The following is a 27,884-nucleotide window of genomic DNA, read 5'->3' as shown; positions in this document are numbered from 1 at the left end:
ATGGTACTGCCATCAGTCTCTCTGGTCTGCAACGAGAGAAGGAGAAGAGACATCATTACACAGCAGCATCCCCTGGAGCAGCAAGGTACTGCCATCACTAGAGTCCTTAAGCTGTCCCCCAAACACAAGTGCATGATAGGACCCCCCAGACCAGACCCATCTGGTCAGGTAGCCTGAACCATGAGGTCATGAATACAGGAAAGAGCATGGGAGGTTTGCATGGAGACATCCCTGATGATGGAGGACCTATAATGCTGAAGGTCCAAGAACCCTGGTGACACGTGGATTTGACTCTTTATGAAGCGCCATCCGCTGGAGGGGCGCATGGTCAGTCAAAAGAGTGAACTCATGGTTCAGGAGGAAGTACATCAGCTGGTTAATAGCCCACTTAAGCACCAAGGCCTCTCTCTCCACTGCCGCCCACCTGGTTTTCCAATCCAGTACTTTCCGGCTCTGAAACATGATTGTGTGTTCAACACCATCGATGCTTTGGCTCAGCAAAGTAATACTACCTGTATGGTGAAAGGCAGGGAGAAATCAGGACTTACTAACACAGGTATTGACGCAAGGGTCTGTTCAAGTCAATCTTTGTAAGATCTGTCAAGGGCGCCACCCGCCCTGAAACACGGGACAAACCAGCGTTAGTGCCCTGCTAAGCCTAAGGAGGCTTGGACCTGCTGCTTGGTTTTCAGACAGAGCCATTTCATGATGACATCAACGTTGGCACATTGTCATACAGTACTCCTGCCCAATAAGTAGTTCAATTATTTAGCCTTGGTCATCCCAAAGTAAGATTTTCTCAGGTTGATCCAGAGCCCGTCTCCGCTCAGTGCCAGGAGCACAGCACGTACCTGCTGCATGTATTCCTTCCTGCTGCCAGAATAAAAGACCACGTCATCAAAACCGGCAGCGCTATAGGTATTGTGGGGTCATAGCACTCTATCCACCAGATACTGGAAGGTCGTTTGTGCCCCATGTAATCCAAATAGGAGAGCACAATTCTGTAGATGTCCTCTAGGGGTACTAAATGCATTCTTCTCCTTTGTGGATTTCACTAAAACAATTTGCCAGGACCCTGTTGTCATGACCAGAATGGTGGGGCTAGACCAGGAGCTAGAAGTTTGCTCTATGACACTGAGATGTAATATTCACCTGATCTCAAGTTCCACTTGCATTGATTTTGCCTCCGGGTGTTGATGTGTGTGTTCTCAGGCCATAACCCCTGGTTCATTGATGATATCATGCATAATCATGGACGTTCTTCCGGGCTGCTAATTTATCTTTTCTGGGACAGACAAGATGGCTGCTTCAAGGATTTGTTGTTGTTTGGGCATTAGATTTGTACCGAGCAAAATAGGAACGAGATTGTCCAAAGTAGGGTTTGGCTTCTCTGTCCTTTCACAACTTTTAATTTAATGTGGTATACTTGTTCTGCTGGTCCACAGTTTGGTTGTTAAACCAAATAACTGACTAGCCCCTTCCTCTCCTTAAGCGCAGCTGTACGTGGGGGAGAGCTTGTAGGAAGGTTTGAGTTTCAGCCACCTCAAGAAAGATGACTGATGTAAAAAAGACTCTTCCTTACCGGACACCAAACTCTTACAGTCGTTGTCCTTCCAGAACCTTTGATGAGGTGCGCTACTTCTTTGGCCTTTATTCCATGAAGCAGATATGTCTTCTTTACTTTGAGGGCTCTGATCAGCCAATACCTTTATGCTTCTGTCACATGTTCAAGTCTTAGCCCCGCCCATTCACCTGAACTAATTAAAATATATTTGCATGTTGAGAATTTAAAAATGAAAATTCAAAGTGGAAAATGAAAACTCAGTGAGCAGCAGGTGGCGCCAGTGCTCATTTGCATTTCACTTTTCATTTTTGCAGCTTCATTTCTGAAAGTGAAATTTCAAATGCTGTTATCTCAGTTTATTTCTAATTTTTACAGCATTTTTGTGCTGTCTGTGAAAATGAAATTGTGAAACAGAGATTGCATTTTCATTTTGTAATTTTAATTTTCATCTCCATTTTTGCCTCCCATAATAAAGCAGGCCCTGTGACAGAAGTGGCAATGTCCTCCACTGTAACCCTGCAGCTCATCTCATCATGTAGGACTGAAGGCTCTTGAACGTCCAACTCTGCTAGAAGTTGTGCTTGGACACACTGACACAAAGAGACCCCCAGGCACACGATGACTAAAGCCTTTAAAGACGCTCAGCACATTCTGATCTGCTCAGTCTTGTTGGGCTCTCCAGCTGAGCTCTTCATGTCCGACTTCTCTGACTAAGAGGACCTGAAGACTCTCTGTGGTGAGGAGGATCAGCCAAGAAATAAAGTGAGAGCCGGTAAGTCCACCATAAAGGCTGAGTGTGTAAAGTGGACATTGAGTGGTGGTTCAGCAGTCGGCTTTATATTTGAGGAGCCGCATGTCACTTTGTGTCACATTTGGAGCACACAGTTTTGTAAATGAGTGGACAGTGAATGGAGCTGAGGTAGCAAAGGCCTTCTTAACTGTGGCCATTTTCTCTTTCTATTCAGGTACTGAAGCTTCAGTTTTCACCCTGCAGTCTTCTGAGTGGTGAGAAGTTTGTACGCGTGAGTTTGTGATCTTATTGATTTGAACATCCGCACGAGTATCTTTGACACCTCATGTCCCCTGCTGGTGTGACCGTGTGTGTGTATAAGGGGGTCACACAAGTGCTGGCCCACTTTCATTCATCTTTCTCCTTTATTCTTTGGTTCTGTGCTCTTGTTGTTTTCCAGTCTTTTCTTCCTCTAGTTCACTCACTCTCTTATTTCTCTTTTTCTAATTCACTTTCCTCTGTTCCTAAGACACCACATTTTACTGTAAATAAGAGAATAAAAGATGAGAATGGGAGTTCTGGAGTGAGGCAATAAGGCAGGATGGGTAAAAATTAGAAACAAAATACATAAAACAAGAAAACGAAATACTTAGAGAACAAAAGAGTATAAAATAAAGAAAGGTTTAGGACGAATTGTGAATATCCTGGGCCACTTAGCCAGAGCCCTGACTGTAGAAGAGAAACTGGTGGGCATTGACCCCCAAACAGCTGTAGATGTATGACCTCTACGTATGGATATGGACGCTGGAGTACTGACCAGAAATTGGGGTCTGCAGTGATGGCGGAGCCCCCACGTCAGGAGCACCAGTGGTAAGCGGTGTGGAGTGTGTGGAGTCGAATATTCCCACATGGCAGATTTCACTTGGAATCAGACTGAGCAGACGCTTTTATACGCCGGACACCTCAGTACCTGACGACTTCCTAGTAGGCTTTAGAAACTTAATAGCCAGGTTTTCAAGTGTTACCCACTAGAGAAAGTTTAAAGGAGTAAAGGTGAAAAGGAATTTCAGACATTATTACCCTTAACGCTGCTGCATTTAGAACAGAACTGTTCTTATTAACTTCATTAAAGTAAAAATGAAATACATGGACAAGAATCAAAACGTGTAAGGCAAGTGTGCTCAGTGTCACTCCACAGTCTCACCCGGCATGCTGCTGCTTCTCTGTCCCTGTTCTCTGACCCCAAAGAGCAGACGTGCAGTGCACCACAATAAATAAATAATCCACAATACAATGCAGAGCTTGTGGACAGTAAAAACACTGAGAGACAAGTTCAAAAGCCCAGGCTAAATCCATGCAGGTATCGGCTTCTGCTCCATTTCTTCATGTCCAGCACATCTCTGTCCACCCGTCTAGCCAGTTCCCCCCATCAGCCCTTCTCAGATGGCAGAGACCCTCTTCAGCTATCTGTCCAGGTGCCTTTTCTCCAATGGCCTGCAGAATGTCAATGGAGAACAGCTGAGCTGACAATAACGAGCAATCCGCTCGCCTCCCAACCAACATCCTGCACCAACACCACCTCACTGCGGAGCTCACACTCCCCACATGCACCGTCACGGACCCCCTCTCACCACAGAGAGGTGCTGTCTCTGTCTTCTGAGGACCATCTGGTGCTGGCCACAATACACATCTGATACAACGGAGTCACATTACCAGACGTCCAGCTCTGTTCCTAACGTTTGTCTCTTCAGATGTCCTCTCTTTTCGCTCTCAGGGTTCTCTTTAAATCTCCTCATTTGTCTGACCGACTCTCTGTCTGTGCCTGTCTCTCCTCTGACAGACGATGTCCGAAGCCGAGCTGTTTGGATTACAGAATGAGATCACCTGCTTTATCTGTCAGGAGACCCTGAGTGACCCCGTCTCAATCCTCTGTGGTCACAGTTTCTGTCTGAAGTGCCTCAATGACTACTGGGATCAAAGCCATGAGTGCAGCTGTCCTGAGTGCAGAAGGACCTTCACCATGAGGCCTGAACTTCAAAGAAACACCGTGCTGAATGAACTCGTCAAGAAAATAAAGAAGCCGAGACTCAGTCCTCATCCATCTCAGAATTATGCCGGCCCTGGAGACGTGCAGTGTGACGCCTGTACTGGGATGAAGTTCAAAGCGGTGAAGTCCTGTCTCACCTGCATGGCCTCCTACTGTCCGACTCACCTGCAGCCCCACTTTGAAATAGCAGCCTGGAAGGACCACAAGCTGACTGATCCAGATGGAAATCTGAAGGTGGAGCTCTGTGTGAAACATCAGAAGAGGCTGGAAATATTTTGTAAAAATGAGGAGACGTATATCTGCATGATGTGTGCATTGACTGAACATGAAGGCCACAAAAAGATCGAGCTGGAGATGGAAAAAGCAGAAAAACAGGTGAGTGGGGTTTAGTATTTAATGAAAAAAATTAAATCTGAAGAGTTAAAGGATTTCTAAAATTCAATAAAGACATCTGGGCATCCATTTGAGGAGAAAAAATGTCTATGATGGTAGAGAGCTGGAGTCTATCCTGGTGAAAATGGATGTGTCTAATGGTGGCGTTCATCATTAGAGTCTTTATTTACCCAGAACACTTTGGAAGTTCAGAGTTGAGAGAAATGTGTGTGTGATGACAAATTGGAGCTTTCCATATTATAACTGTGGATGTGGCTGACACCTTCATAGAGAGAGAGAGAATGAAAGACACGAGATAGATAGATAGATAGATAGATAGATAGATAGATAGATAGATAGATAGATAGATAGATAGATAGATAGATAGATAGATAGATAGATAGATAGATAGATAGATAGATAGATAGATAGATAGATAGATAGATAGATAGATAGATAATCCCAAATAGAAATTCCCATACTCCAGCAGCAGCATACTGATAAAAAACAATATTAAATTAAAGAGTAATAAAAATAAAAACAGACAATAACTTTGAATAATGTTAACGTTTACCCCCCGGGTGGAATTGAAGAGTCGCATAGTTTGGGGGAGGAACGATCTCCAAATCGATTTAGGATGTAAATATATTTCTGATGTTTTGGTATTAACTCTTTATCTTTATTGTCTTTTTTATTTGATTTAGTTTCTCCAGCACTTCTGATTTATAATTTTTTATTTGCCGTTGTCGTCTTGTATGCTCCTCTTTTCATCTCCTGCTCATTCAGCATTTTTATGACTACACAGATTTGAGCTTCATGTTAAACTTTCTAAACTCCTCAGTCTAACTTGGACTAGCATGTGGCACAGACGGCCCTTCTGTTAAGACCACCTTGACTGTTCTGCCCCTAATCTTAGCTCCTCGCTCTTCACACTGTTCTTGCACCGCTGCCTACCTGCCAATACTATTACCACTTGTTCAGTCAAAGATAATGAAACGTGGATCCATCAACACTCTGATCAGCAGCCCATCCACTTGTCCAAATTGGACATCCACCTCTGAAACAAGACGACAACACCCATGACCCGTCAGTGGAGCACACGTGTGTGTCATTGTACCCCGTTGTAGCACACGGACACACAGGGTCCACCGCTGTAGAGTGGTTTATGAAATGTCCTTCAGCTTCACTGAGCTCTCCTCCTCCTCCTCATCTCCAGCAGGCTCTCTTATCCCTCTGTGTTCCCTTCATGACCATCTTGTATACCATTGGCTGATTTGCACCTTTGGCTGTAGCCCCCCGCCAGCTTGTCTTGCAGGTCCTGCTCATCTTTATTGAGTGTCTCAGTTGCCTGTTTAGTCCTCAGTGCTTTCTGAGCGTCACTTTGTCCATCGCTGGTAATCGAGGCTGAATGTGGTCCTCTTTCATGACCTAAAGCAGCCCACCATGTAGCCATTTGTTTCCTCATCACTGAAATTTGAGTTAATTAACTTTCAGTTGTCTTCTTGTTTCTTGAATTCAATTTTAAAAGTTGTTCATTTTCTCTGAGCTTCAGGTTTAATGTATTTTACTTTTTTATGTTTCCACTTGTTACTCATTTGATTTATTGTCAGGTTTATCTGAGCTCAGTACATTCATCTTCAGATGGAACGTGAAAGTGAATTCTGATAAGACCAAACGTGTCCTCTTGTGTGTCCAAACAGAAAGAGCTGGAGGTGACATGGAGTGAAATCAGGAGGAGACTTGAGGAGAGAGAGAAGACCCTGAAGGAGACAAAGAAGGCAGAGGAGCAGATGAAGGTGAGTGGAATTACGATAACACTTCATATCAAAGACAATAGAAATAAACTGAAAACAGAAGAGCTGGCAATGGATGTGTAGGGACAGGGAAATGAGTTTAGACAGAAGACGTTTCATTGTGCCCTTCATGGCATGTCACTGTCCTCCATGGTTAATTCATTTATGATTCAGATGGTATGACCCCAATATCCTTTGGGTTTTTATTCACAATTTTATTCAAACTGTAGCCTGGCATTGATGTTCTGAAGGAGATCAGTGGGCACAATGTTTCTTTTTGGCCTTTCTTGTTCATTTTTCGGTCACAACTTTGTTTGACTCCATAGCTTGAGGTGTTCCACTGGCTGAGTGATTGAAGTTTTTATTGTTGAGATTGCTGTTCTTAACACATTTTTTAAGTCTTACAAATTACATTCAGACCACTGGGGTGTATCATCAGTTCAGACAAAATGAGCAGAACACACCATGTCAGTCAACAGTCGAATGAAGACACTAATGAAGTGAGCAGAGGTGACAGTCGAGGAACAACAAATGAGCGGAGGAAAGCCATCAGGACAGACTGACCACCACAATGGTTTATGTCTTTGGGATTGTCTGCTGTTGCTGATTCTTCATAGAATTCCTGCATCTTAGTAAAACATGAAACTCCCAGTCTAACCCCATGCCAACTGCTCACTAACACTCCCGTTCTTTACATTTATTTCTGAATCGTTTCTTTAACAATTGATTGCATTCATTTAAATATAATGAATGTTAAGCTTACATTAATGCCCCTCTGGCTCCAATGTAACTCATGCAGACCCCTTTGTTCTGCACCAAAATGTCAGACATGCACTAAATGTCCTAATCTCTTCAGTCTTACCTGGACTGGTGCATGGCACAGATAAAACATCTGAGACTGCCACCATGTCAGTTCTACTCCTCAATTTAACAGTAAACTCTTTAAATTGACAGTCTGCCCTTTTGTATGTCATTTGTTCCATCCTGGACAATGACAATGACCCTAACAAAAAAGACTTTATTACCCATCCCGGTAGGACTTGTACCTGTGCACCAGTATATCATAATGCTATATGAGTGCGGACTCAGACCTGCACCTCGGTTTCCCTGGTGAATTAGTTGCAGTTCTCACTACTTTTCTTTCTTTGTGCACTGGAGTGGATTTGTAAGTTGAGACTTCTCACTCCTATCTACCACCTCAGAGTTTCCAGAGTGTCTGTCCAGTCCTGAAATGAGCTGAAAACAGCTGGACACCTCCAACTCTGGGCTTGATTCACCTGGACAGTATGTATCTGTTACTGTGTGCTAAATTCACACCATGACCACTCTGTTTGTATCTTCCTGGACTCCCTCCACATCACTTTACGACCGCACACTATCTTACCAAAGGACTTCTGGGTAAGTTCAGTCCTCTAGTCCAACACAGTCTAATTACCTCCTCCTCAAGTTCAATGACCCAGAGCTGGCGGTGCTGGACTAGTTAGCATCTTCCACAGATGTAAGACTCCAAAAAGTCTAACATCAGGTAGGATTTGGCCTCATTTTATAAATCTGATTCGGTGACTGTTTGACTCATTTTAAAAATATGAATTTATTTGTAAGTTTAAACAAACTGCGATAGTTGTTACTGTCCCCTGTGTTTGCCCATACTGTTCAAAATAATTTCACGTTTCTACCTGTTGCTTCTCATGCACTAGTGGTAGCTGCCTGCTGTGTGTGTCTTGATCTTTTCCATAACTCCTGCTTTCCTTCTGGTCACTTGACGGCTTTCTGTCTAATTCTGTCTTCTGCTCACACGTGGCCTGATTTAATGTCCTCCCTTCTTAAATGAACTCTTACCTGTTTGCTGCTCTGCTAGAACAAACCTCACCTGCTTGAGTGTGATGTAACAGAATTAACTAGCAAACTGTCTCTGTACTTTAACGCCTTCCTTATTCTGCTGATATCTTCTCTGAGGTGTTCTGGTGCCAGTCGTGTGCGCTTATTATGTAATACACGGTATGAATCAATCCTTCAGCCTTTATAATATGAAGAACTAGCACTTCTACTGGTACTGTCTGCCTACAATAAACCAGTTTCTCCATTACACTCGGTCCCCTCCAAGACCTGAGCTCTTGAACCTGAAATGGACAGCCATCATGGAGCCACCCTCTGACAAGAATGAAAAAGAAAAGATGGGAACTAAAATGTGATAGTAACAAATGTCATCGGGTATTACAAATGGGACACAACATAGCAATCAGATTTAATAAATATGTCAAATAACCAATAGAATACAAATATAAAGATAGATATTGAGAGTGTAGTTGAGCAAAGTCATCAGAAGTGAACAATAATAGGAGCGTCAATTCAACTCTTTTAGGCGGATTTTTTCTTCTTTTCTTTTCTTTTCTCCCAGGGCTGAATATTTTTACTAAAAACTCCGTTTTCTAAAAGCACACAATGCAATGGTCTCACACATCAATGAACAAAAAATATTCCAAATGCCACTGTGTTTTATGTTGTATGAGTCTCTTTTCTATGTGACGTCACATACAAATCACAGACCTGTCACATGGTGTAGTCCTGCAAAGTATGACATCGTTCAAAGCAGAGAACTGCGGGCATTGCCACACATTCACTGCTGCCAATATGTCTTGCCCTGGTGCCTCTGTTTCAGTTGTCTGTTGCCACATCCAATGCCCGCTTTGTGATGTTCTTCCTCTCTTTGCAGTAGGCACTGCGATGTACTCTGCCAGCAAGGCGTCGACCACATTCTTAAGAATCAGCTGTAGTCATGGTGTTGTCACCGCCTGCCTGCTTGAACAGCATATATCCATTGGTCAGTGCCACCTCACACACGTGATGATACACAGCGTGGTACCATTTGATGGACTTGTGCCTGAATCTGATCAAGTGAATCAACTCCTGCCATGTTTTCAATTGTGCTCCTCTATTGCAACTGGCTTGTCCAGCTTCCTGCCTTCTGGCTTCCCCGTTCATGAATCACTTTCTCACACATGAGAACCTTGTAAATGGCGGAGCACAAGAACAGGAGTTTTTAATAGAAATCAGTGAGTGTTTCTAACATGGCATGTTAAAGCACCAACGTGCGGTGAAGCTTGTCTGGATTTAGTATTCTGTATAATCAAAACAGAATTGAGGGAGTAGAGCTGATTGGACCACCAGGGTCACGTGACCATATATATATATATATATATATAATACAGTTCTCAGAGGTTTGTAAATTTCGAGAAGATGCAGCAAAGACTAAGGAAGATGGACTGGGATAAGCATTTAAGTGTGGAGACAGCCGAGGAGCAGTGGAAGAGGTTTAAAAATGTTATATGTGTAATGCAGGACAGGTACATACCTAAATTTGGAATTAATAGGAAATGAAAGAAAACTCCACAGTAGGTTAGTGAAGAGTTAAAAAAGAAGCTGCAAAGTAATAAACAGCTGCATAAGACATACAAGACTAATAACTCCAAAGTGAATCGTAGAGCATATGAGAACATGAGGGCAACCAGAAAGAAGGATATCAGGGAGGCTAAAAGACAGCAGAAGAATACAGAAGATAAGGCAACAGACGACCCTAAGAGATTCTTTCAGTATTTTAGTAGTAAAAGAAGAGTCAAGGAGACAGTGAAGTGCATCAGGAATAGTAAAAGGGAATTAAAACATACAGACTGTAAAATAGCAGAGGCTCTAAACTTAACAAGTGAGGAAGTGGCTAACCTCCCAGTGTTAAGACTGGTGACCAGCAGGGGTCAGTGATGGGGCCGCTGCTATTTTTAATATACAGAAATGATTTCGATAGGAATATAAGGAACAAGCTGGTTAAGTCAGCAGATGATACCAAGATAGCTGGATTAGCAGATAATTTGGAATCCGTTATCACAGAAGGACTTGGACAGCAGACAGGCTTGGGCAGATTTGTGGCAGATGAATTTTAATGTCAGTAAATGTAAAGAATTACACATAGGAAGTAGAAATGTGAGGTGTGAATACACAATGGGGGTCTGAAAGTTGAGAGTCCACCTTATGAGAAGGATTTAGGAGTCACAGTGGACTCTAAGCTATCAACTTCCAGACAGTATTCAGAAGTCATTAAGAAGGCTCACAGAATGTCAGTTACATAGCGCCTTGATATGTGAAGTTCAAGTCCCAGGAGGTTCTGCTCAAGCTTTATAACACACTGGTGAGGCCTCATCTGGAGTCCTGGGTGCAGTTTTGGTCTCCATGCTACAAAAAGGACATAACAGCACTAGAGAAGGTCCAGAGAAGAGCGACGAGGCTGATTGAGGGCTACAGGGGATGAGTTAGGAGGAAAGATTAAAAGAGCTGAGCCTTTACAGTTTAAGTAAATGAAGATTAAGAGGTGACCTGATTGAAGTGCTTAAAATTATGAAGGGAATTGGTCCAGTAGATCAAGACTGTGACTTTAAAATGAGTTCATCAAAAACACAGGGACTCAATTTGAAACTTGTGAAGGGTAAATTTCACACAAACATTAGGAAGATTTTCTTTACACAAAGAATGACAGGTACTTGGAATAAGAGACCAGGTAGTGTGGTAGACAGTAAGACTTTAGGACTTTCAAAACTCGACTTGATGTGTTTTTAGAAGGATTAAGTGGATAGGACTGGCGAGCTTTTTTGGGCAGAATGGCCTGTTGTCATCTAGATTGTTCTAAAGTTCTAATATGTGAACTATAGTGAGACAACTCGTTTGACGTTGTGCCACGCCACTACCACCACGTTTTCTGCCTGCATAAAAACTGGATTGTCACCTTGTTTCATTTTCAGCCTGCCTGGCTTCAGTTCTGCAGCCATATTTCTCCTTTTCACCCTCACTGTGCCACATCCTCCAGTTTCCTTGCTCTGTAATCTCATGAACAATTCTGGAGACAAGTAGAAACTGTCCTTTTGCACTACATGTGTCCATAACCGTCTAGTAGCTCCTGTACACTGTGACTTGTCAATGGAGGGTCAGTTTTTGATAAGATGCATTTTCTTCTGCATGTCATGATTTTCGGACTGAAGCCAGTGCTTGCTTCTGCCAACACAAAATCTTTTATTCCATTATTTGTGGGTTTGTCCAGCATATACTGACGGACAAAACAACAACAACAACAACAACAACATTTATTTATATAGCACATTTTCATACAAAAAATAGCTCAAAGTGCTTTACATAATGAAGAAAAGAAAAATAAAAAACAAAATAAGAAATTAAAATAAGACAACATTAGTTAACATAAAAAGGAGTAAGGTCTGATGGCCAGGGTGGACAGAAAAAACAAAAAAAACTCCAGAAAGCTGGAGAAAAAAATAAAATCTGCAGGGTTCCAGGCAACGAGACCACCAAGTCCCCTCTGGGCATTCTACCTAACATAAATGAAATAGAACTCTTTGTAGTTAGGGTTATCACGGAGTCACTTGATGCTGATGGTCATACAGACTTCTGGCTTTTAATCCATCCATCATTGTTGGAACATCATGGTGCTTTGAGTAGATGGTGGTGGCGCAAGCCACCAGCAAAAGGACACCAGAAAAGGAAACAGAAGAGAGAGTAGGGGTTAGTACAGATTTTAGAGCTACCATGGATAGTTATTATAATGAATTGGATATACAGAGTATCAGGATTTAAATTACAGTGAAGTTATGAGAAGGCCATGTTACAGTAATGTGTTTTCAGCAGTTTTTGTAAGTGCTCCACTGTATTAGCCTGGCGAATTCCTACTGGCAGGCTATTCCAGATTTTAGGTGCATAACAGCAGAAGGCCGCCCGCCTCACCACTTCTGTCAAGTTTTGCTCTTGGAATTCTAAGGAGACACTCAGTTGAGGATCTGAGGTTGCGATTTGGAATATAAGGTGTCAGACATTCCGATATATAAACTGGGGCGAGATTATTTAAGGCTTTATAAACCATAAGCAGAATTTTAAAGTCAATCCTGAATGACACAGGTAACCAGTGTAGTGACATCAAAACTGGAGAGATGTGCTCGGATTTTCTTTTCCTAGTTAGGATTCTAGCAGCTGCATTCTGTACTCGTTGCAAATGATTGATGTCTTTTTTGGGTAGTCCTGAGAGGAGTGCGTTACAGTAATCTAGTCGACTGAAAACAAACGCGTGAAGTAATTTCTCTGCATCTTTCAGTGATATAAGAGGTCTAACTTTTGCTATGTTTCTTAAGTGAAAAAATGCTGTCCTAGTGATCTGATTAATATGTGATTTAAAATTTAGATTACAGTCAACAGTTACCCCTAAGTTTTTTACCTCCGTTTTGACTTTTAATCCTAATGCTTCCAGTTTATTTCTAATAGCCTCATTGTATCCATTATTGCCAATCACTAAGATTTCAGTTTTCTCTTTATTTAATTTGAGAAAGTTACTATTCATCAATTCAGAAATACAAGTCAGACATTGTGTTAGTGAATCAAGAGAATCGGGGTCATCAGGTGCAATTGATAAATACAGCTGTTTGTCATCAGCATAGGTGTGGTAGCTCACGTTGTGCCCTGAGATAATCTGACCTAATGGAAGCATCTAGATGGAGAAGAGCAGCGGACCCAGGATAGAGCCTTGTGGAACACCATATAGGATATCATGTGTCTTTGAGTTGTAATTACCACAACTAACAAAGAATTTTCTCCCTGCCAGGTAGGATTCAGACCAATTTAAGACGCTGCCAGAGAGGCCCACCCATTGACTAAGGCGATTCTTAAGAATATTATGATCAATGGTGTCAAATGCGGCACTCAGATCTAAGAGGATGAGAACAGATAAATGGCCTCTGTCTGCATTTACCTGCAAATCATTTACTACTTTAACGAGTGCAGTTTCTGTGCTGTGATTTGTTCTAAAACCTGACTGAAATTTATCAAGAATAGCATGTTTATTGAGGTGCTCATTTAATTGCATAATGACTGTCTTCTCTATAATTTTATTTAAGAAAGGCAGGTTAGAGATGGGTCTATAATTTTCAAGAGTAGAGGGGTCGAGATTATTTTTCTTAAGTAGGGGTTTAACTACAGCAGTCTTAAGACAGTCTGGGAAGACCCCCGTATCTAATGACGAATTTACTATGTCAAGAACATTATCAATAAGCACACCCGATACTTCTTTGAAAAAATTTGTTGGTATTGGGTCAAGGACGCAGGTGGAGGGTTTCATTTGAGAAATTATTTTATGTAAATCAGGTAAATCTATTCTAGTGAAAGAGCTTAATTTGTTTATAATGGAGTACTGGGGTTTAGGAGGATCCTTAGTGTTCGGGAGATATACTATGTTTTTTCTAATAGCATTAATTTTTTGATTGCAAAATACAACGATAGCCTCACATGTTTTACTGGAAGTACTTAGGAGGCATTCCTTTGAGTTACTTGGGTTTAACAGACGATCAATCGTCAAAAATAAGATTCTGGGATTACTAGCATTGTTATTTATAATCTTAGAGAAATAGCAGCGCCTCTCAAGACGGACTGTGTTTATTGTATTCTGTTATTTTAACTTTTAATATTTCATAGTCAATAGTTAGTTTAGTTTTCCTCCATTTACGCTCAGCTCTACGGCATGCTCTCTTTAAATCAAACACTCTTTGGGTCTTCCATGGTATAACAATGCTAGAAGATTTTTTAACTGTCTTTTCAGGTACAACTATGTCAACAGCAGCCCTCACTTTAGTATTAAATCTTTCCACCTTACTATTTACATTATCCTCACTATTATAGTTGGCACTATAAACGGTCTGATCGCTTAGAATGTTTGTAAGTTTTAAAGCTGCTGATGAGTCAAAGAAGCGTTTTTTAACAATATGCTTCTCATGAGTGTTTTCTATCATTATTTGTATATTAAAAAGTAGAAGAAAATAGTCTGATAGACCAATATCAATGACCTGCTTTATATCAACTTTTAGTCCTTTAGTAATCACTAAGTCTAACATATGACCTGCTTTATATGTATGCTTATTAACGAGCTGTCTCAAATCAAGAGTCCAGGAGGTTCATAAATTCTTTTACTTTTTGGTCACGCTGATTATCTATATGAAAATTAAAGTCGCCGACTATTAAGAGTGTGTCATAGTTCGTAATTAAGATTGACATCAAGTCAGAGAATTCCTCAAAGAAAGACACGTTGAATTTAGGAGGTCTATACACGGATAATACTAGAACATAAGAATCTCCATGGATAACAACGGCGAGATACTCAAAGGACTTGAATTTACCAAAACTGACATCTTTACATTTTAACCGGTTTGAGTAAATGTTTGCTAGCCCTCCACCTCTCTTTCCTTGGCGATCTGCACGAGTAAAACTGTAATCCGGAGGTGCAGATTCGATTAAAACAGCTGCGCCATCTGAGCTAAGCCACATTTCATTTAGTGCGATAAAATCTATTTTTTTATCACTAATAAGATCATTGATCAAAAACGTCTTGTTAGTTAAAGCTCTAACATTTAATAGAGCCATATTTAATGTTTCGGAGGGGCAGAGATGAATACTATGTGCTTTATTGATATTTGGAACAGGAACTAAGTTATTTTTATTAGCGCCGCTCTGTGTGTATTTTTTGTTTAATCTATAATCTGTTTTTATAGTTTTAATACATTGTTCATCTAAATTAGTAATTTTAATTAAATTATTGGTGTTTATGCCATATTGCATAGATTTTCTACGTGCATTGAGATTGGTAATTACAGTATTTATGTTCTGCACTTTTATGGAAGATTTTATTAAACAATTATCATGTCCTAACACAGCAGTAGCATTTCAGAAGGGGTTAAGAGTAGAGATAGATAGTCAAGATAAACGAATTACCTTAGATATGTTTTCGGAGAGGACCCTGGCGCTGAAACTGTTCGGATGCAGGCCATCATGCTTGAAAAAACGCGGTCTTTCCCAAAAGAGGTCCTAGTTATTGATGAACCCGATGTCTTGATTCTTGCAGAAACCCTGCAGCCAGTTGTTTAATCCTAGCAGACGACTGTAGTACTCGTTTGATCATCTGACGAGAGGCAGTGGACCCGAAATGAAGATCTATGCCGATGGGGTCCTCTCCTTCGTGTCTTTAATTAATGCTGTGAAGTCAGCCTTGAGGATTTACGATTGTTGGTGCCTTATATCGTTTACGCCGGCATGCAAAACAATTGCTCCAACTGCCCTGTTCTTGTGTTTCTCATAGATTGCCGGCGCACGTCTCATCACATCTCGGACACGAGCACCGGGAAAACAAGAAACAAAAGATTTTCCATTAGGGCATGCGATATTGAGGGTTCTAACAATAGAATCACCTACCACTATTACATCACCAGGGGCTGAAGGCGAACTGGGGACGCGGAGAGGGTCGAACCAGTTCTGAGTTAAGATGCTTGCCTGTACCAATAGAGGTGTTCTGGCCTTGAACCCCCGCCTGCATAGCTGAAATACGCTGAGGTCATCACCGGTGTCGCTCCTACGAGGCGCGGGGGTGAAGTTCACTTGAGCGGCACAACGTGGAGTTGATGTTACGCCGATTACAGATGGCGAGGACGGTTCATCCAGCATCCGAGCCTTCAGATCTCTAAGGTACTGTATCTTCGTCTGGACAGGAGTTTCTGAATCTGTTCGTCGAGTGCCTGGAGTTCCTCTACTACGACTGCAACGAGATTCATCTCACTGTCGGCCATTGTCTGCTTCTGCTTCCGCTTCCGCTTCATGCCCTAGGAAGAATGAGAGAGAGAGATTGGAACCCTTGTATTTTATCATCCACAGCCAGGCTGATAATGTTGTTTACATGTCTACAGGTCTAGAAGAGGCTGAACTTTATACATGGAGTTATGCCCTGACTCACCTCACAGGATTTGCTTCTAGTTGTCACAGAAATGAATAAAACTGCAGAAGCATATACCTGTCACTCAACACAACTGTCCAAAGTCAACAGGGGACAGAGCACATTTGGACCAGCGCTCCCAAAAATTAAGAGTGCCAGTCCAGTCCTGTCTCTGTTTCCAATGCCACATAGCCCTTCATCGCGTCTTTTGTTGTGAGCTTCCACCTTGAAAAATGAGAATACGGTGCAAGCTCAGCAGGGGAATCAAAAAATTGACCGGCGCACCTCTTTGTCTCGTTAAAAGACAGCTTCAGGAAAGAACAGCCTGAAGTAGTCCAGCGGCTGGTAATTGGTTGTGTCCACTAGTAAGCCGTGCCGTCTTGTGAAGTCCGGTAGCCAGCTTGCCTCCCACAGATGGATGTGTGGGTATTCCTCCCAGAGGAGCCTTGCCAGAGGTGCATCAGCTGCTCAAACGAGCTCTTGGGCGATTAGCTGATGTTAGTACCTCACTCTCCTGCTCGATCTCCTGATCCCTCGTATCAAAATCAGAGTCTGATTTCCTCTTCAATACTCATACACACACAGATTACACGTCAAGTCAATGAGTCTAACGTTCCTCCTAGCAAAGAGAGTCCACCTATAACGTAATGGTGAGTTTTGTTGATGTTTACAGCTGATTATCACCCTCTACCCCTGAATGTTGAGTTTTGATGACATCAGTCCTCGGGTCTGCATGTTGGCAAATGTCGACAACCGTTCTAAAAGAGATAAGGAAACATGAAAGTCCGTTCAGTTCATTTAAAGCTGTTGGCTGAACCGTGTTGATCTTAAAGATCCAGTTGGCCTCTTTATGTTAGAGAAGACTATCGATGTCACTGCATGGTGAGCTGGTTTGGTAATCTCTAGCACCGTACATTTTAAATCTGTAATGGTGTCTTGGACTTTTATAAAATGCCTGAAGTGTTCTGTAGAGCATCTTCTAATACTACATTTGTGTTCAGGAACTGTGGTGTGTGAGGATCCCACCTAAAGTAATGGACAGGGGCACAGCAGTAAATAGAACACCCGTTTGGAACTGCAGTTTGAATTATGGTTTAAGTGAGGAGGTGATGGGGTCACCTTAAAGGACATTTGTGAAACAAGTGTAACATACGAAAGAAATAATGTCCAGGGTGCAAGGAATGAAGAATATCTTACTGAAGTGTGGAAAAAGATGTCAGGAGACAACTGACTAAGAAATCACTAAAAAAAGCACAATGAAACCCAATAGCAGAACACAACTACTACACACCACTGTCTGGTCCATAAGGTCTCCTTTACTTCTACACAACTACCGCCCAACAAACAAGCTTTTCCTTACAATTCCCGGACTTGTTCTTCTTCTGCTCTCCTGCTCTGCTCCAGCTGAGTGTTGTCCTACTTCACTCTCAGCTCCAGCGTACCCAGCACAGCAGGAGAGGCTCTTTTTAAAGCTGAACTCTCGAGTATTCCCAGCAGGTGACAGGTGTACTCCAGGAGCACTTCTGGGTCAGACAAAGGACTCAAAGCACAGTGGAGTTTTCACCCAAAACCTCACTCTAGCAGCTCCAACAGACTTCAACATGGCTGCCTGTTCAGACTACTTATCCCATTCAGCCCTAGGAGTGCCCAAAGGGGAGCACTGGCAGTGGGATGCTGCCACCTGGCAAACTGAGAGAACATTTTTCCCTGGGAGACAATCTCTTAGTGCCCTTCCATTATTCTAGTTTTCTGTTTAAGTAAAGGACCATCATCCACCCAGAGGTGATACCAGCCCATCTAAATCATTCTTTACAACATCTAAGTACCAACAGAAGTGCCTTGTGACTGGTAATTCTTATTAGGTAACTTAATTCTGTGTCTTTTTTCCTTCCAACCAGATCTCTGTGGAAAATGAATTGGAGAAACATGAGAAGAGCTTCACTGATCTGATTTGCAGTATTGGAAAAACCCAGAAGAAATTGATTGAGAAGATCAGAGAACAAGAAAAGACAGAAATGGAGAAGATTGAAGGAGTCAGGGAGGAACTGGAGAAGGAGATCGAGGAGCTGAAGAGGAAAGATGTTGAGTTGAGGGAGCTGTCAGAGACCAAGGACAACAACTGCTTCCTACAGGTGAGGTGACACTTCATTGGGTATCTGATCAGATTGGGGTGTGTGGGGCCTGAGAACATTTAGAGAGAAATTCAAAAGACCTGAGGAGTTTGTATAACATGACAAGAGTGGACCATTCAGCCCAGTGCAGATCATCTTTTCATATTCACCTAATATTTCTAATACGCCTGTTTACAAAAGTGTTTGAGTTGCTGCTTCCACCTGCACCAGAGGATAATTTGTCCATTGTCTGTACATTTCTTGGTGTGGAGAACTACATTTGAATGAAATGTATGCCTAACTACTTCTTTTTAAATACAACCTCTAATAAAAGGTGACACCTGACACCAACTACCTTCATATCTTTAAACACTACTGTCAGGTCACATCCTCAAGTCTCTGCCCTTAAACTGGTAAGATTCAAGTCCTTCAGCATTTTCTCACAACTCAGACCCCACAGTCCAGGCTCGTTACTCTTCTCTCCACTCTGTTTTCTACTTTTATGTCATTAATTGAATATGGAGACAAACCTGCTGTCACAAGAACGACAAAAAGTCATCAAAAAGGTTTGGGGCAGCCACTCGTATATTGTTCCTCAGCTGCAAAAATGGCTTAAATTGAAAAGAGATGTTCAGAGATACTTGTCCAAAACAACTGAAGGCATGGTATTAAGGATGGTGGTTTATTAGAGGAGCATGTAAGTGACGTCATTGGAGGCTCCGTGACCGGAAGTGACGTCATCAGTGGCGCTACAACTGTGTGTGATTTCCCATGGATGGTCTGCAAGGGATTGAGAGAGACAGTCAGTGCACCTCGCAGTCCCCTGGTCTGGTGTATAATTTGTATTATTCAGGCCCTTTAGCTGTCTCCCAATCGCACGTGTGTGACACTGCACACACACTTCTGGATCTGGACTTAATGCTCCTGATACACTACATGGTCCAAGGTATGTGGACTGCCCTTCTAATTAGTGAGCTGAGTTATGTCAGCCAACACATTGCTAAGAGGTCCACACAGCCCTGGAATCTGGCCGTGTAACGGGGTGCACTTGAACTGAAGCGTTTGTGACTTTCAGAATAGCACAGTCATAGGATGCCACATTTCCAACAAGTTGGTTTGTTAAATTTCTTCCTTGGCTAAATACAATGAGGAACATAAGTATTTGAACACCCTACGATTTTGCAAGTTCTCCCACTTAGAAATCATGGAGGGGTCTGAAATTCCCATTGTAGGTTCATTCCCACTGTGAGAGACAGAATGTAAAAAAAAAATTCAGGAAATCCCATTGTATGATTTGTACAGAATTTATTTGTATTGCACTGCTGCACATAAGTATTTGAACACCTGAGAAAATCAGTGTTAATATTTGGTACAGAAGCCTTTGTTTGCAATTACTGAGGTCAAACGTTTCCCGTAGTTCTTGACCAGGTTTGCACACACTGCAACAAGGATTTTGGCCCACTCCTCCACACAGATCTCCTCTAGACCTGTCAGGTTCCGGGGCTGGTGCTGAGCAATACGGAGTTTCAGCTCCCTCCAAAGATTTTCGATTGGATTTAGGTCTGGAGACTGGCTAGGCCACTCCAGAACCTTGATATGCTTCTTACGGAGCCACTCCTTGGTTATCCTGGCTGTGTGCTTCGGGTCATTGTCATGTTGGAAGACCCAGCCACGACCCATCTTCAGTGCTGTGACTGAAGGAAGGAGGTTGTTGCTCAAAATCTCACAATACATGGCCCCATTCGTCCTCTCCTTAATATAGTGCAGTCGTCCTGTCCCCTTCGCAGAAAAGCACCCCCAAAGCATGATGTTTCCACCCCCATGCTTCACAGTAGGGATGGTGTTCTTGGGATGCAACTCCTCCTTCTTTTTCCTCCAAACACGGCAAGTGAAGTTTAGACCAAAAAATTCTATTTTGGTCTCATCTGACCACAAGACTTTCTCCCATGCCTCCTCTGGATCATCCAGATGGTCATTGGCAAACTTCAGACGGGCCTGGACATGTGATGACTTGAGCAGGGGAACCTACCGTGCAATGCGTGATTTGAAACCATGACAGCATAGAGTTCTACCGACAGTGACCTTTGAAACTGTGGTCCCAGCTCTCTTCATGTCATTGACCAGCTCCTCCCGTATAGTTCTGGGCTGATTCCTCACCTTTCTTGTCATCTGTGCTACCCCACGAGGTGAGATCTTGCATGGAGCCCCAGTCCGAGGGAGACTGACAGTCATCTTTAGCCTCTTCCATTTTCTGACAATTGCTCCAACAGTTCATCTATTTTCACCAAGCTGCTTGGCAATTGCCCCGTAGCCCTTTCCAGCCTTGTGGAGGTCCACAATTTTGTCTTTGGTGTCTTTTGACAGCTCTGTGGTCTTGCCCATGGTAGTAGTTGGAGTCTGACTGACTGTGGGGTGGACAGGTGTCTTTAAAGAGCTCAGACAGGTGCTACTAATTAAGATTACTAAGTGGAATAGAGGTGGACTTCTTAAAGGCAGAGTAACAGGTCTTTGAGAGCCAGAATTCTTGCTGATTGCCAGGTGTTCAAATACTTATGTGCAGCAGTGCAATACAAATAAATTCTGTACAAATCATACAATGGGATTTCCAGAATTTTTTTTTACATTCTGTCTCTCACAGTGGGAATGCACCTACAATGTGAATGTCAGACCCCTCCATGATTTCTAAGTGGGAGAACTTTCAAAATTGCAGGGTGTTCAAATACTTATCTCCTCACTGTATAAGTGCTATAAGTGTGAAGAAGAAACATCTATGAGCAACAACAACAGCTCAGGTGGAAAGTGGTAGAACACACCAGATCCGTGAGCACCAAATGTTGAAGCACATAAATATCATCCATCTTTGGTTGCAGCAGCCAATACTGAATTCCAGACGGCCTTTAGAATCAACATCAGCATGGAGGCTGTTTCTCTGGAGCTTCATTAAACAGTGAGCAATACCAAGGACCAGCTGGAGTGGTGTAAAGCCCACCGCCATTGGAGTCTGGATCAGTGGCAACTCAGTCTCTGGAGTTTTGAATTATTCTTCACTGAAGATCTGGTGGTCTGCTTGGTGAATCGGGGTTTGGCGTATGCCAGGAGAATACCACCTGGTAACAGTCTGGTGAAGGTCAACAGAGAAATGGTATGGAACAACTTGACTGACCTGCACAAGGCCCTGACCTCAAATCTACTGAACACTTTTGGGATTGACAGGAATGGTGAATGTGAGCCCTGCATTATCAGCCAGCATCAGGGCCGACCTCCGTAATGCAGTTGTGAGTGAGTTGAAGCAAAACGCAGCAGACATGTTGCAAAATCCAGTGGATGTTAAGACAGCAAAGATGGGCTGGCAACTCCATGTTAATGTCCAAGGGTTTGAAATGAGATCTTCAGCAAACACATATGGGTGTCATGTGTGGGAGGGAGTCCATGTTCTTTTGGCCGTGTAGTGCATATACTGTAGTGCATACATCATGGACACCATGTCACCCACCTTCTCAGTAGCCTTCTCCACTTTGTCTGGTTAAAGATGGTGATCAGTTTAAAAGGACGCCCAAGTCTCTCTCATCACCTTCTAGCTGTAGACCTACCGTTGTATAATTAAATTGAATGGATTTCTTTGTACCTTGGTAAGTCATTACTTTTAATTTAATTAACATCACCACACATCTATCAAAGCAGCAGCTCCAGCACTGACCCCAATCCCCAATTTTATCTTTACATTCACAGTTACGTGTTTTCTGTCATTGCTGCACTTCACCTGAACACTCCTAAGGTGCTAGAAAAGTTACCTGCCATTGTTTTCAATGACAGAACTCCGGCATGCAGCAGTTTTCTATTGTTTTCAGCCAAACATTGAAAGCAATGGTGCCGCTCATAAAAGGACACAGAGGCGAGTTTTGGAAGTGTTTGTGCAGGAAGTCACTGCCTCTACCTGGACGAGCCAGGAGTGAAGCAACTCATTAAAAGTAAAACACGTGGCACCGATTGACAGAGAGCTCAAGTTCACACGTACCTCGAGATCAAGTGAGAAGAACTCGGCAAAAGTAGAACTTTAAACAGATTCAAACTAAATGTAAAGCTAGAAGTACGGATGTGTTCACATACAGGCAGAGTGGTAGCGCAGAACGGCCATTTCATCTGTGAGGGGTTTGCAGGATCTCTGCTCGTGTTGTTGAGTATTGATCGATATTAATGAGTGCGTGTAACGGTGTATTATTACCTGTTTTAATGCTGGGAATGTGTCAGTAATACTTTTCAATTAAGAAAATGTGTCAAGTCCTTTGTGCAGTACATAATATCCACGCCATTATTCCATCCCCTGGCTGAACACTGGCCACTGTGCCGACATATCAACCACTCTGTTATAAAATATCTGAATGAAATAACTGGATTGATAGCTGGATTCAAACGGAGCAGATTTTTACAAACAGGTTTCTGGTTGTGAACTGCACACAGCGCACTCTTTTCTGCTTGGCTGGCGACTGAGCCCTGAGAATGACTGCCACACCGTCCATCATATTCACTTCTTGTCGTCCACCGAGTGACCCTAAACTGGGCAGCTGAAATGTACCCCTCAGCCCATGTAGGATTAAATATACGAGGATAACATCTGTTCAGTTCTTCTGAGGTGGTTACGCTGTGCTTGTCACTAGCAGTTACTAGACGACTGGGTGATGTTACACTCATAGCAGCAGGCTTCTTCTTTTCATCGTCTTACTGAAATAACGCAATGTTTTAAGTTTTGTTTTTTTGGTCACACATCATGTACTTAAGCGCTTCATTGATACTCTCATGTAATTGTGGAATTTCTCAGGATGCTGCATGCTTCATAGAGAGTCAGAATCGTCCTGATTGACATCTTTAGCAGCAGAACAGGGTGAAGTCAATATGTGCAATCACAACGCTGATGACTCTGCTCTGCAGGGCTGTGATCACCAGGATTAAAAGCACTAAAGTTATAGAAGACATTCTTGAAACACAGCCTACAAAATGTACAGTAAATGATGTCATTCATATCTGCAAAATACGCTCTAAAGACCCTGGACAAATACCTGAAACACATTGGAGAAACACCTGAAAAGCCCCCAAAAACCCCAACAAAATGCTTGGCCAGCGCGTGCAGAAAGCCATTAAAAGCTTGCTAAACAATCACTGAAGTGTGAATGAGCCCCAATTCGTCTTAAGCTCCTCACACCATAATGTCTTGTGGTGCTTAGTCAATTCTGTACCCGTCTGCCCGCTGCGCCCTCAGTGCCCTCATTTACAGTCTGATGACTCGCCTCTCAGCCATTACAGGATTATTGAAAGTCAAGGATGATAATAAGTTACGTGAAACTACACTGAAGTTCACTCTCATAAATAAGCAATACATTAACGAGACATCATTGCCCATTTAACCAGGCTGGCTGTCCACCACACAGATCCCTTACATCAGAAGAGCTTCTTCTAACAAACATTTCTTTGATTTCTCCATGTTTCCAGACTTTCCAGTCTCACGGTGTCCTTCCTGCAGAGGGAGACTCACTCAGCTTCACTGTCACTGAGAACTTCTCATCTGAGGTCCTGAAAAAGAAGCTGTCCTGTGTGAAGAAGAGTCTGGAGAAGATCAGCCAGTGGGACATCGTGACATGGACTCCATCAGGTACATCATCTGGTTATGTTGTGTCCGCTGTTAAAGTCAAATAGAAGGACAAACGGACGATAAGAGGAATCTGAGAGATGAGGCACATGAAGAAGGCCTGCTCTTTAACGTGTCTGCGGTGTCAGCCTTTGCTCTTAAAGATGTTTGATATGTTTTATAGCGCCTTTGACACTGACTAGCTGAGTGAGGTCACACTTGCTTTTACAAACATTTATTTCTTTATCTCTTCGTGATTGGCCATTTGCAGATGTCATAGCAGCTGTTTTTCTGTTGGTCGATTGTGCTTATTTGTATTCACGTGTCTTTTCAAACACATCACTTCTTTTATTACAATTACAAAGCAACTTTGTTTGTCCTTTTGTGTTTTATATGAACTGCACTAAGAATTGACCTGACATTACATGAAGACATCTTCACAGTTTCCATTCTTCTCTTCTCTTTTTATTTTCAGGTCGTGAAGCTTCAGTTTTCACCCTACAGCCTCCTGAACCTCGGAGCAGAGACGAGTTTTTACAATGTGAGTGTGAGTTTGTGCTTTGACTGAATCGATCCCAAGGACAGAAATCATTTCTCTTTTAATGTCTCAGGACAAGCTTCTGACATGAAAGTGTGACCAGCAGAAAGTGACGTGCGAGTGTTGAGAGTGACTGATAGGACTGAGTGAGTGCCGGGGACCTGAGACTGGGGCATTATGGGTTAGAGACCATCAGGACAGAGAAGCACCAAAGCTGTCTGTGTGGTGTGAATGTCTTCAAGTGTCGAGTGAACTCCCAGGAAGTCCAAACACATCACCTTCAAATGAAATCTTGCCAACTACGCCAGGTCCGCCAGTCGCACACAAACGGCTTCTTTACTTTCCTGTTTTCCATTCTCTCCTTTCTGTGTGTGTCTCTTATTGGCTCATTCTCTTTTATTATAATTTTAATGATGATAATCATTTCTCAGCACTCAACTCAGTAAATCACTGAGTTGGCAGTCAGGAGTTTTATGACAATTCAGTAGAAACATTTCAATCTCGGGCAGTTTATTCTTATTTTGATTTTCATATTCTGTGTAGCCCTCACATGCAGGCTGACCTCTTAATGTTTAGTAGGACACTGGGAATGGAAGGAGAAGAACGAAGATCAGTGGAGTCATTGTGAGGAAAGGGAAAATCAATTTAGTGATGAAGTGTGACGGGATTGATTTTAAATTAAAGAGGTGGACTGTGACAATAAAAAGTGTCATTTAACAAAGCCAGCGGTCACTGTGGACAGTCCATTAGAACTCTGACCTCGGTGGTGACCTCGGTGGTGTTTATCATAATTCCAGAATTGAATTTTAAATGCCCACATGTTCTATCCAATCAGAGGAGCTCTTTACTGTTGATGGCACTCAAGTCAGCGCAGCTCCTGATTGGTTCTTGTTAATCGTCTGTGTTGGGCCCCACCCCCAGTCATGTGACACACTCAGATTTCCTCACTCGTTTTGTTTTCTCTCCTTTCAGACTTCTGTCCACTCACACTGGACATCAACACGGCACACAGAGAGCTCCATCTGTCTGAAGGGAACAAGAAGGTGACACATGATGATTGGACAATAACTGACTATCCTGATCATCCTGACAGATTTGACTGGAGTCCCCAAGTTCTGTGCAGAGAAGGTCTGACTGGGGCTCGTTGTTACTGGGAGGTGGAGTGCAATGGACTCTGGATAGACATTGGAGTCGCATATAAAGGACTACGCAGGAAAGGGTGCGACTGGGAGTGCAGGCTTGGTTACAATGACAAGTCCTGGTGTTTCCATTATTTTCTACGTCATCACATTGAGTATCACACTGACGGGAACATTGAAATCAGCGCCCCCCGCAGCTCCAGAATAGGCGTGTATCTGAACTGGCCTGCTGGCTCTCTGTCATTTTATAGCGTCTCACACACAATGACCCTCCTGCACAGGTTCAGCACCACCTTCACTGAGCCCCTCTATCCAGGGTTTTCCCTTAATGGTTTATCCAGTGTAACAATCTGCCATATGACAACATGTGACCACTGACCAGGACCTTCCACCGGTCACTTGATGTCCCCACAAGCGCAGGTCCTCTTTGTGTTTGTATTTTGGGGTCAAAATGAATTTTACAGGATGGGGAGTGGGGGGGGGGGGGGCAGCACCTCTGTGACTGAATTTGAGGATGAGAATGCAGGGTGAGTGCGGCCATCAGGGTCTCTTATTATTATTGGGTTTGAGTAGCCAATCAGGTGTGTGTGTGTGTGTGTGTGTGTGTGTGTGTGTGTGTTATAGTGAGGGGACCACAGACCTACAAATACCAGTCTGACCAGCACTGGTCACTGTTGACTGACAGCTACATGTCCTTTAGGGTGACACCCCAACAACTGCTGTGACATCTTGAGTGTCATTGAATGTCACCTCTTGAGCAGGACAGGCATGTGATCCTGCTGGAGCAGCACTACTGAATCAAGATCTCTTACAGTATCAAGAGCTCTTGAGTAGTGACTGTGTATATGTAGGAGCACAAAGTAACAAATGTGACTGGAGTGTGGCCCTCTCGCTAGACATTTTATGTCCTTCTCAGGGGGTCCATCATTTCTGAATGAATTCCATATGAATGTCTGAATAGGAAGACTCACCGGTCAGTCAGATGACAGCCATACTGATAGTTTGGTGTCTTACTGTGTCACTTAATGCCATTATTAAAATATTAAACTGCACCTCCTCCTCCTTGTCCCCAGATTTGTCTCTACTGGTACCCTGGAAACACTGACATCCATAGATAGATAGATAGATAGATAGATAGATAGATAGATAGATAGATAGATAGATAGATAGATTATATTTGTCCCCACGGGGGAATGCAGCTTTTTACAGAAGCTCATTAAAAAAATAAAATTTATACTATAAGAAACAACAAACCCTTTTGAATATACACCAGAAAGAAAGAACATTTCTGATTTGCCTGTTCCAGTCACATTGAGGCACTAAACAGAAATCTAAAACCTCAAAGCAGAAAGCATTCAATGAAATCAGGAGAACACAAACATGAAACCAGAAATGGAGGAACAACCAGTCAGGCAGACGGGCAGCAACTTAACAGGAGAGACTGAGGGCTTCTACTGCAGTACAGCGACACCGTCTAGTGGACACACTCCATATAACACGTGCTTAATCTCAGAAGTAAAGGTGGAGAAAATGAATACAGTGGATTGTAAAAATATATTAAAACCATAAAAATAAAAAAACATCAATTCCTTTATCAATTTAATGAGAACCCAAAAGGCTGAAGAGATCACATAGTCAGTCACATGGCTTTCAGGGCTGTGAGATCAGCTGATTCTTTTGTTAGTAAGCTGCTCCCACTAGTGGCCACTTTCAATATTACACACCTGGAAAAACTCAAGTGTTAAGGATTTGGTCAGATCTAAAAAAAATATTATTATTGACACAACCTTTAAAGCCAGTGAGTTTTATGCTAAAAGAACTTTTATCTTAAGTAAAGTTTTGTTAATAATTAAGTATAGTGAGATGGTTGAAATGTGCTTTACTTTTTGTTTGCAGTGTGGTGTAAGGATGGCATGACAATAAAGCTGATTGACTTGACTTCTGAAGATATTATGACTCCTTATTGATGATCCATTTATTTTTAAAATTGTCAAAGTAAAAATATCTTTTTTCATTTTGAAAAATATGAGGTGTGTAACAAGTAATATGTTGATATTCCGTGAATATTTTCCCCTAAGAGTCCAGCAGTGAAATCGATTATTAGGCAGATAAATGGTGATCTCCATCATGAGTCCAACTGTTGGCTCTCTAGCATGTGCCCGCGTGTGCCCACATGT

General features: G+C 42.5%; 1 protein-coding gene across 1 annotated transcript; it reads left to right on the top strand.

Annotated features, from left to right (window-relative positions):
* LOC114644447 (tripartite motif-containing protein 16-like) lies at nt 1-27,613 on the top strand. The gene is made up of 9 exons (XM_051924792.1): nt 1-168; nt 2,530-2,586; nt 4,135-4,716; nt 6,414-6,509; nt 18,198-18,431; nt 23,895-24,054; nt 24,506-24,571; nt 25,541-25,787; nt 27,604-27,613. Exons 1-9 carry the CDS (start codon nt 1-3, stop codon nt 27,611-27,613), a joined length of 1,620 nt encoding a protein of 539 aa, XP_051780752.1.
* The last annotated feature ends 271 nt before the right edge of the window (nt 27,614-27,884 follow it).

Source organism: Erpetoichthys calabaricus, chromosome 3 (assembly GCF_900747795.2).
Source record: "Erpetoichthys calabaricus chromosome 3, fErpCal1.3, whole genome shotgun sequence".
In the NCBI taxonomy this organism is placed as follows: domain Eukaryota; kingdom Metazoa; phylum Chordata; class Cladistia; order Polypteriformes; family Polypteridae; genus Erpetoichthys; species Erpetoichthys calabaricus.
This window is presented reverse-complemented; position numbering and strand designations above follow the sequence as displayed.

Coding starts and splice junctions, on each gene's coding strand:
- LOC114644447 (XM_051924792.1), top strand. CDS start 1: ATGGTACTGCCATCAGTCTCTCTGGTCTGCAACGAGAGAAGGAGAAGA. Junction 6,510..18,197: donor AGGCAGAGGAGCAGATGAAG/GTGAGTGGAATT, acceptor CCTTCCAACCAG/ATCTCTGTGGAAAATGAATT. Junction 24,055..24,505: donor CGTGACATGGACTCCATCAG/GTACATCATCTG, acceptor TTTTATTTTCAG/GTCGTGAAGCTTCAGTTTTC.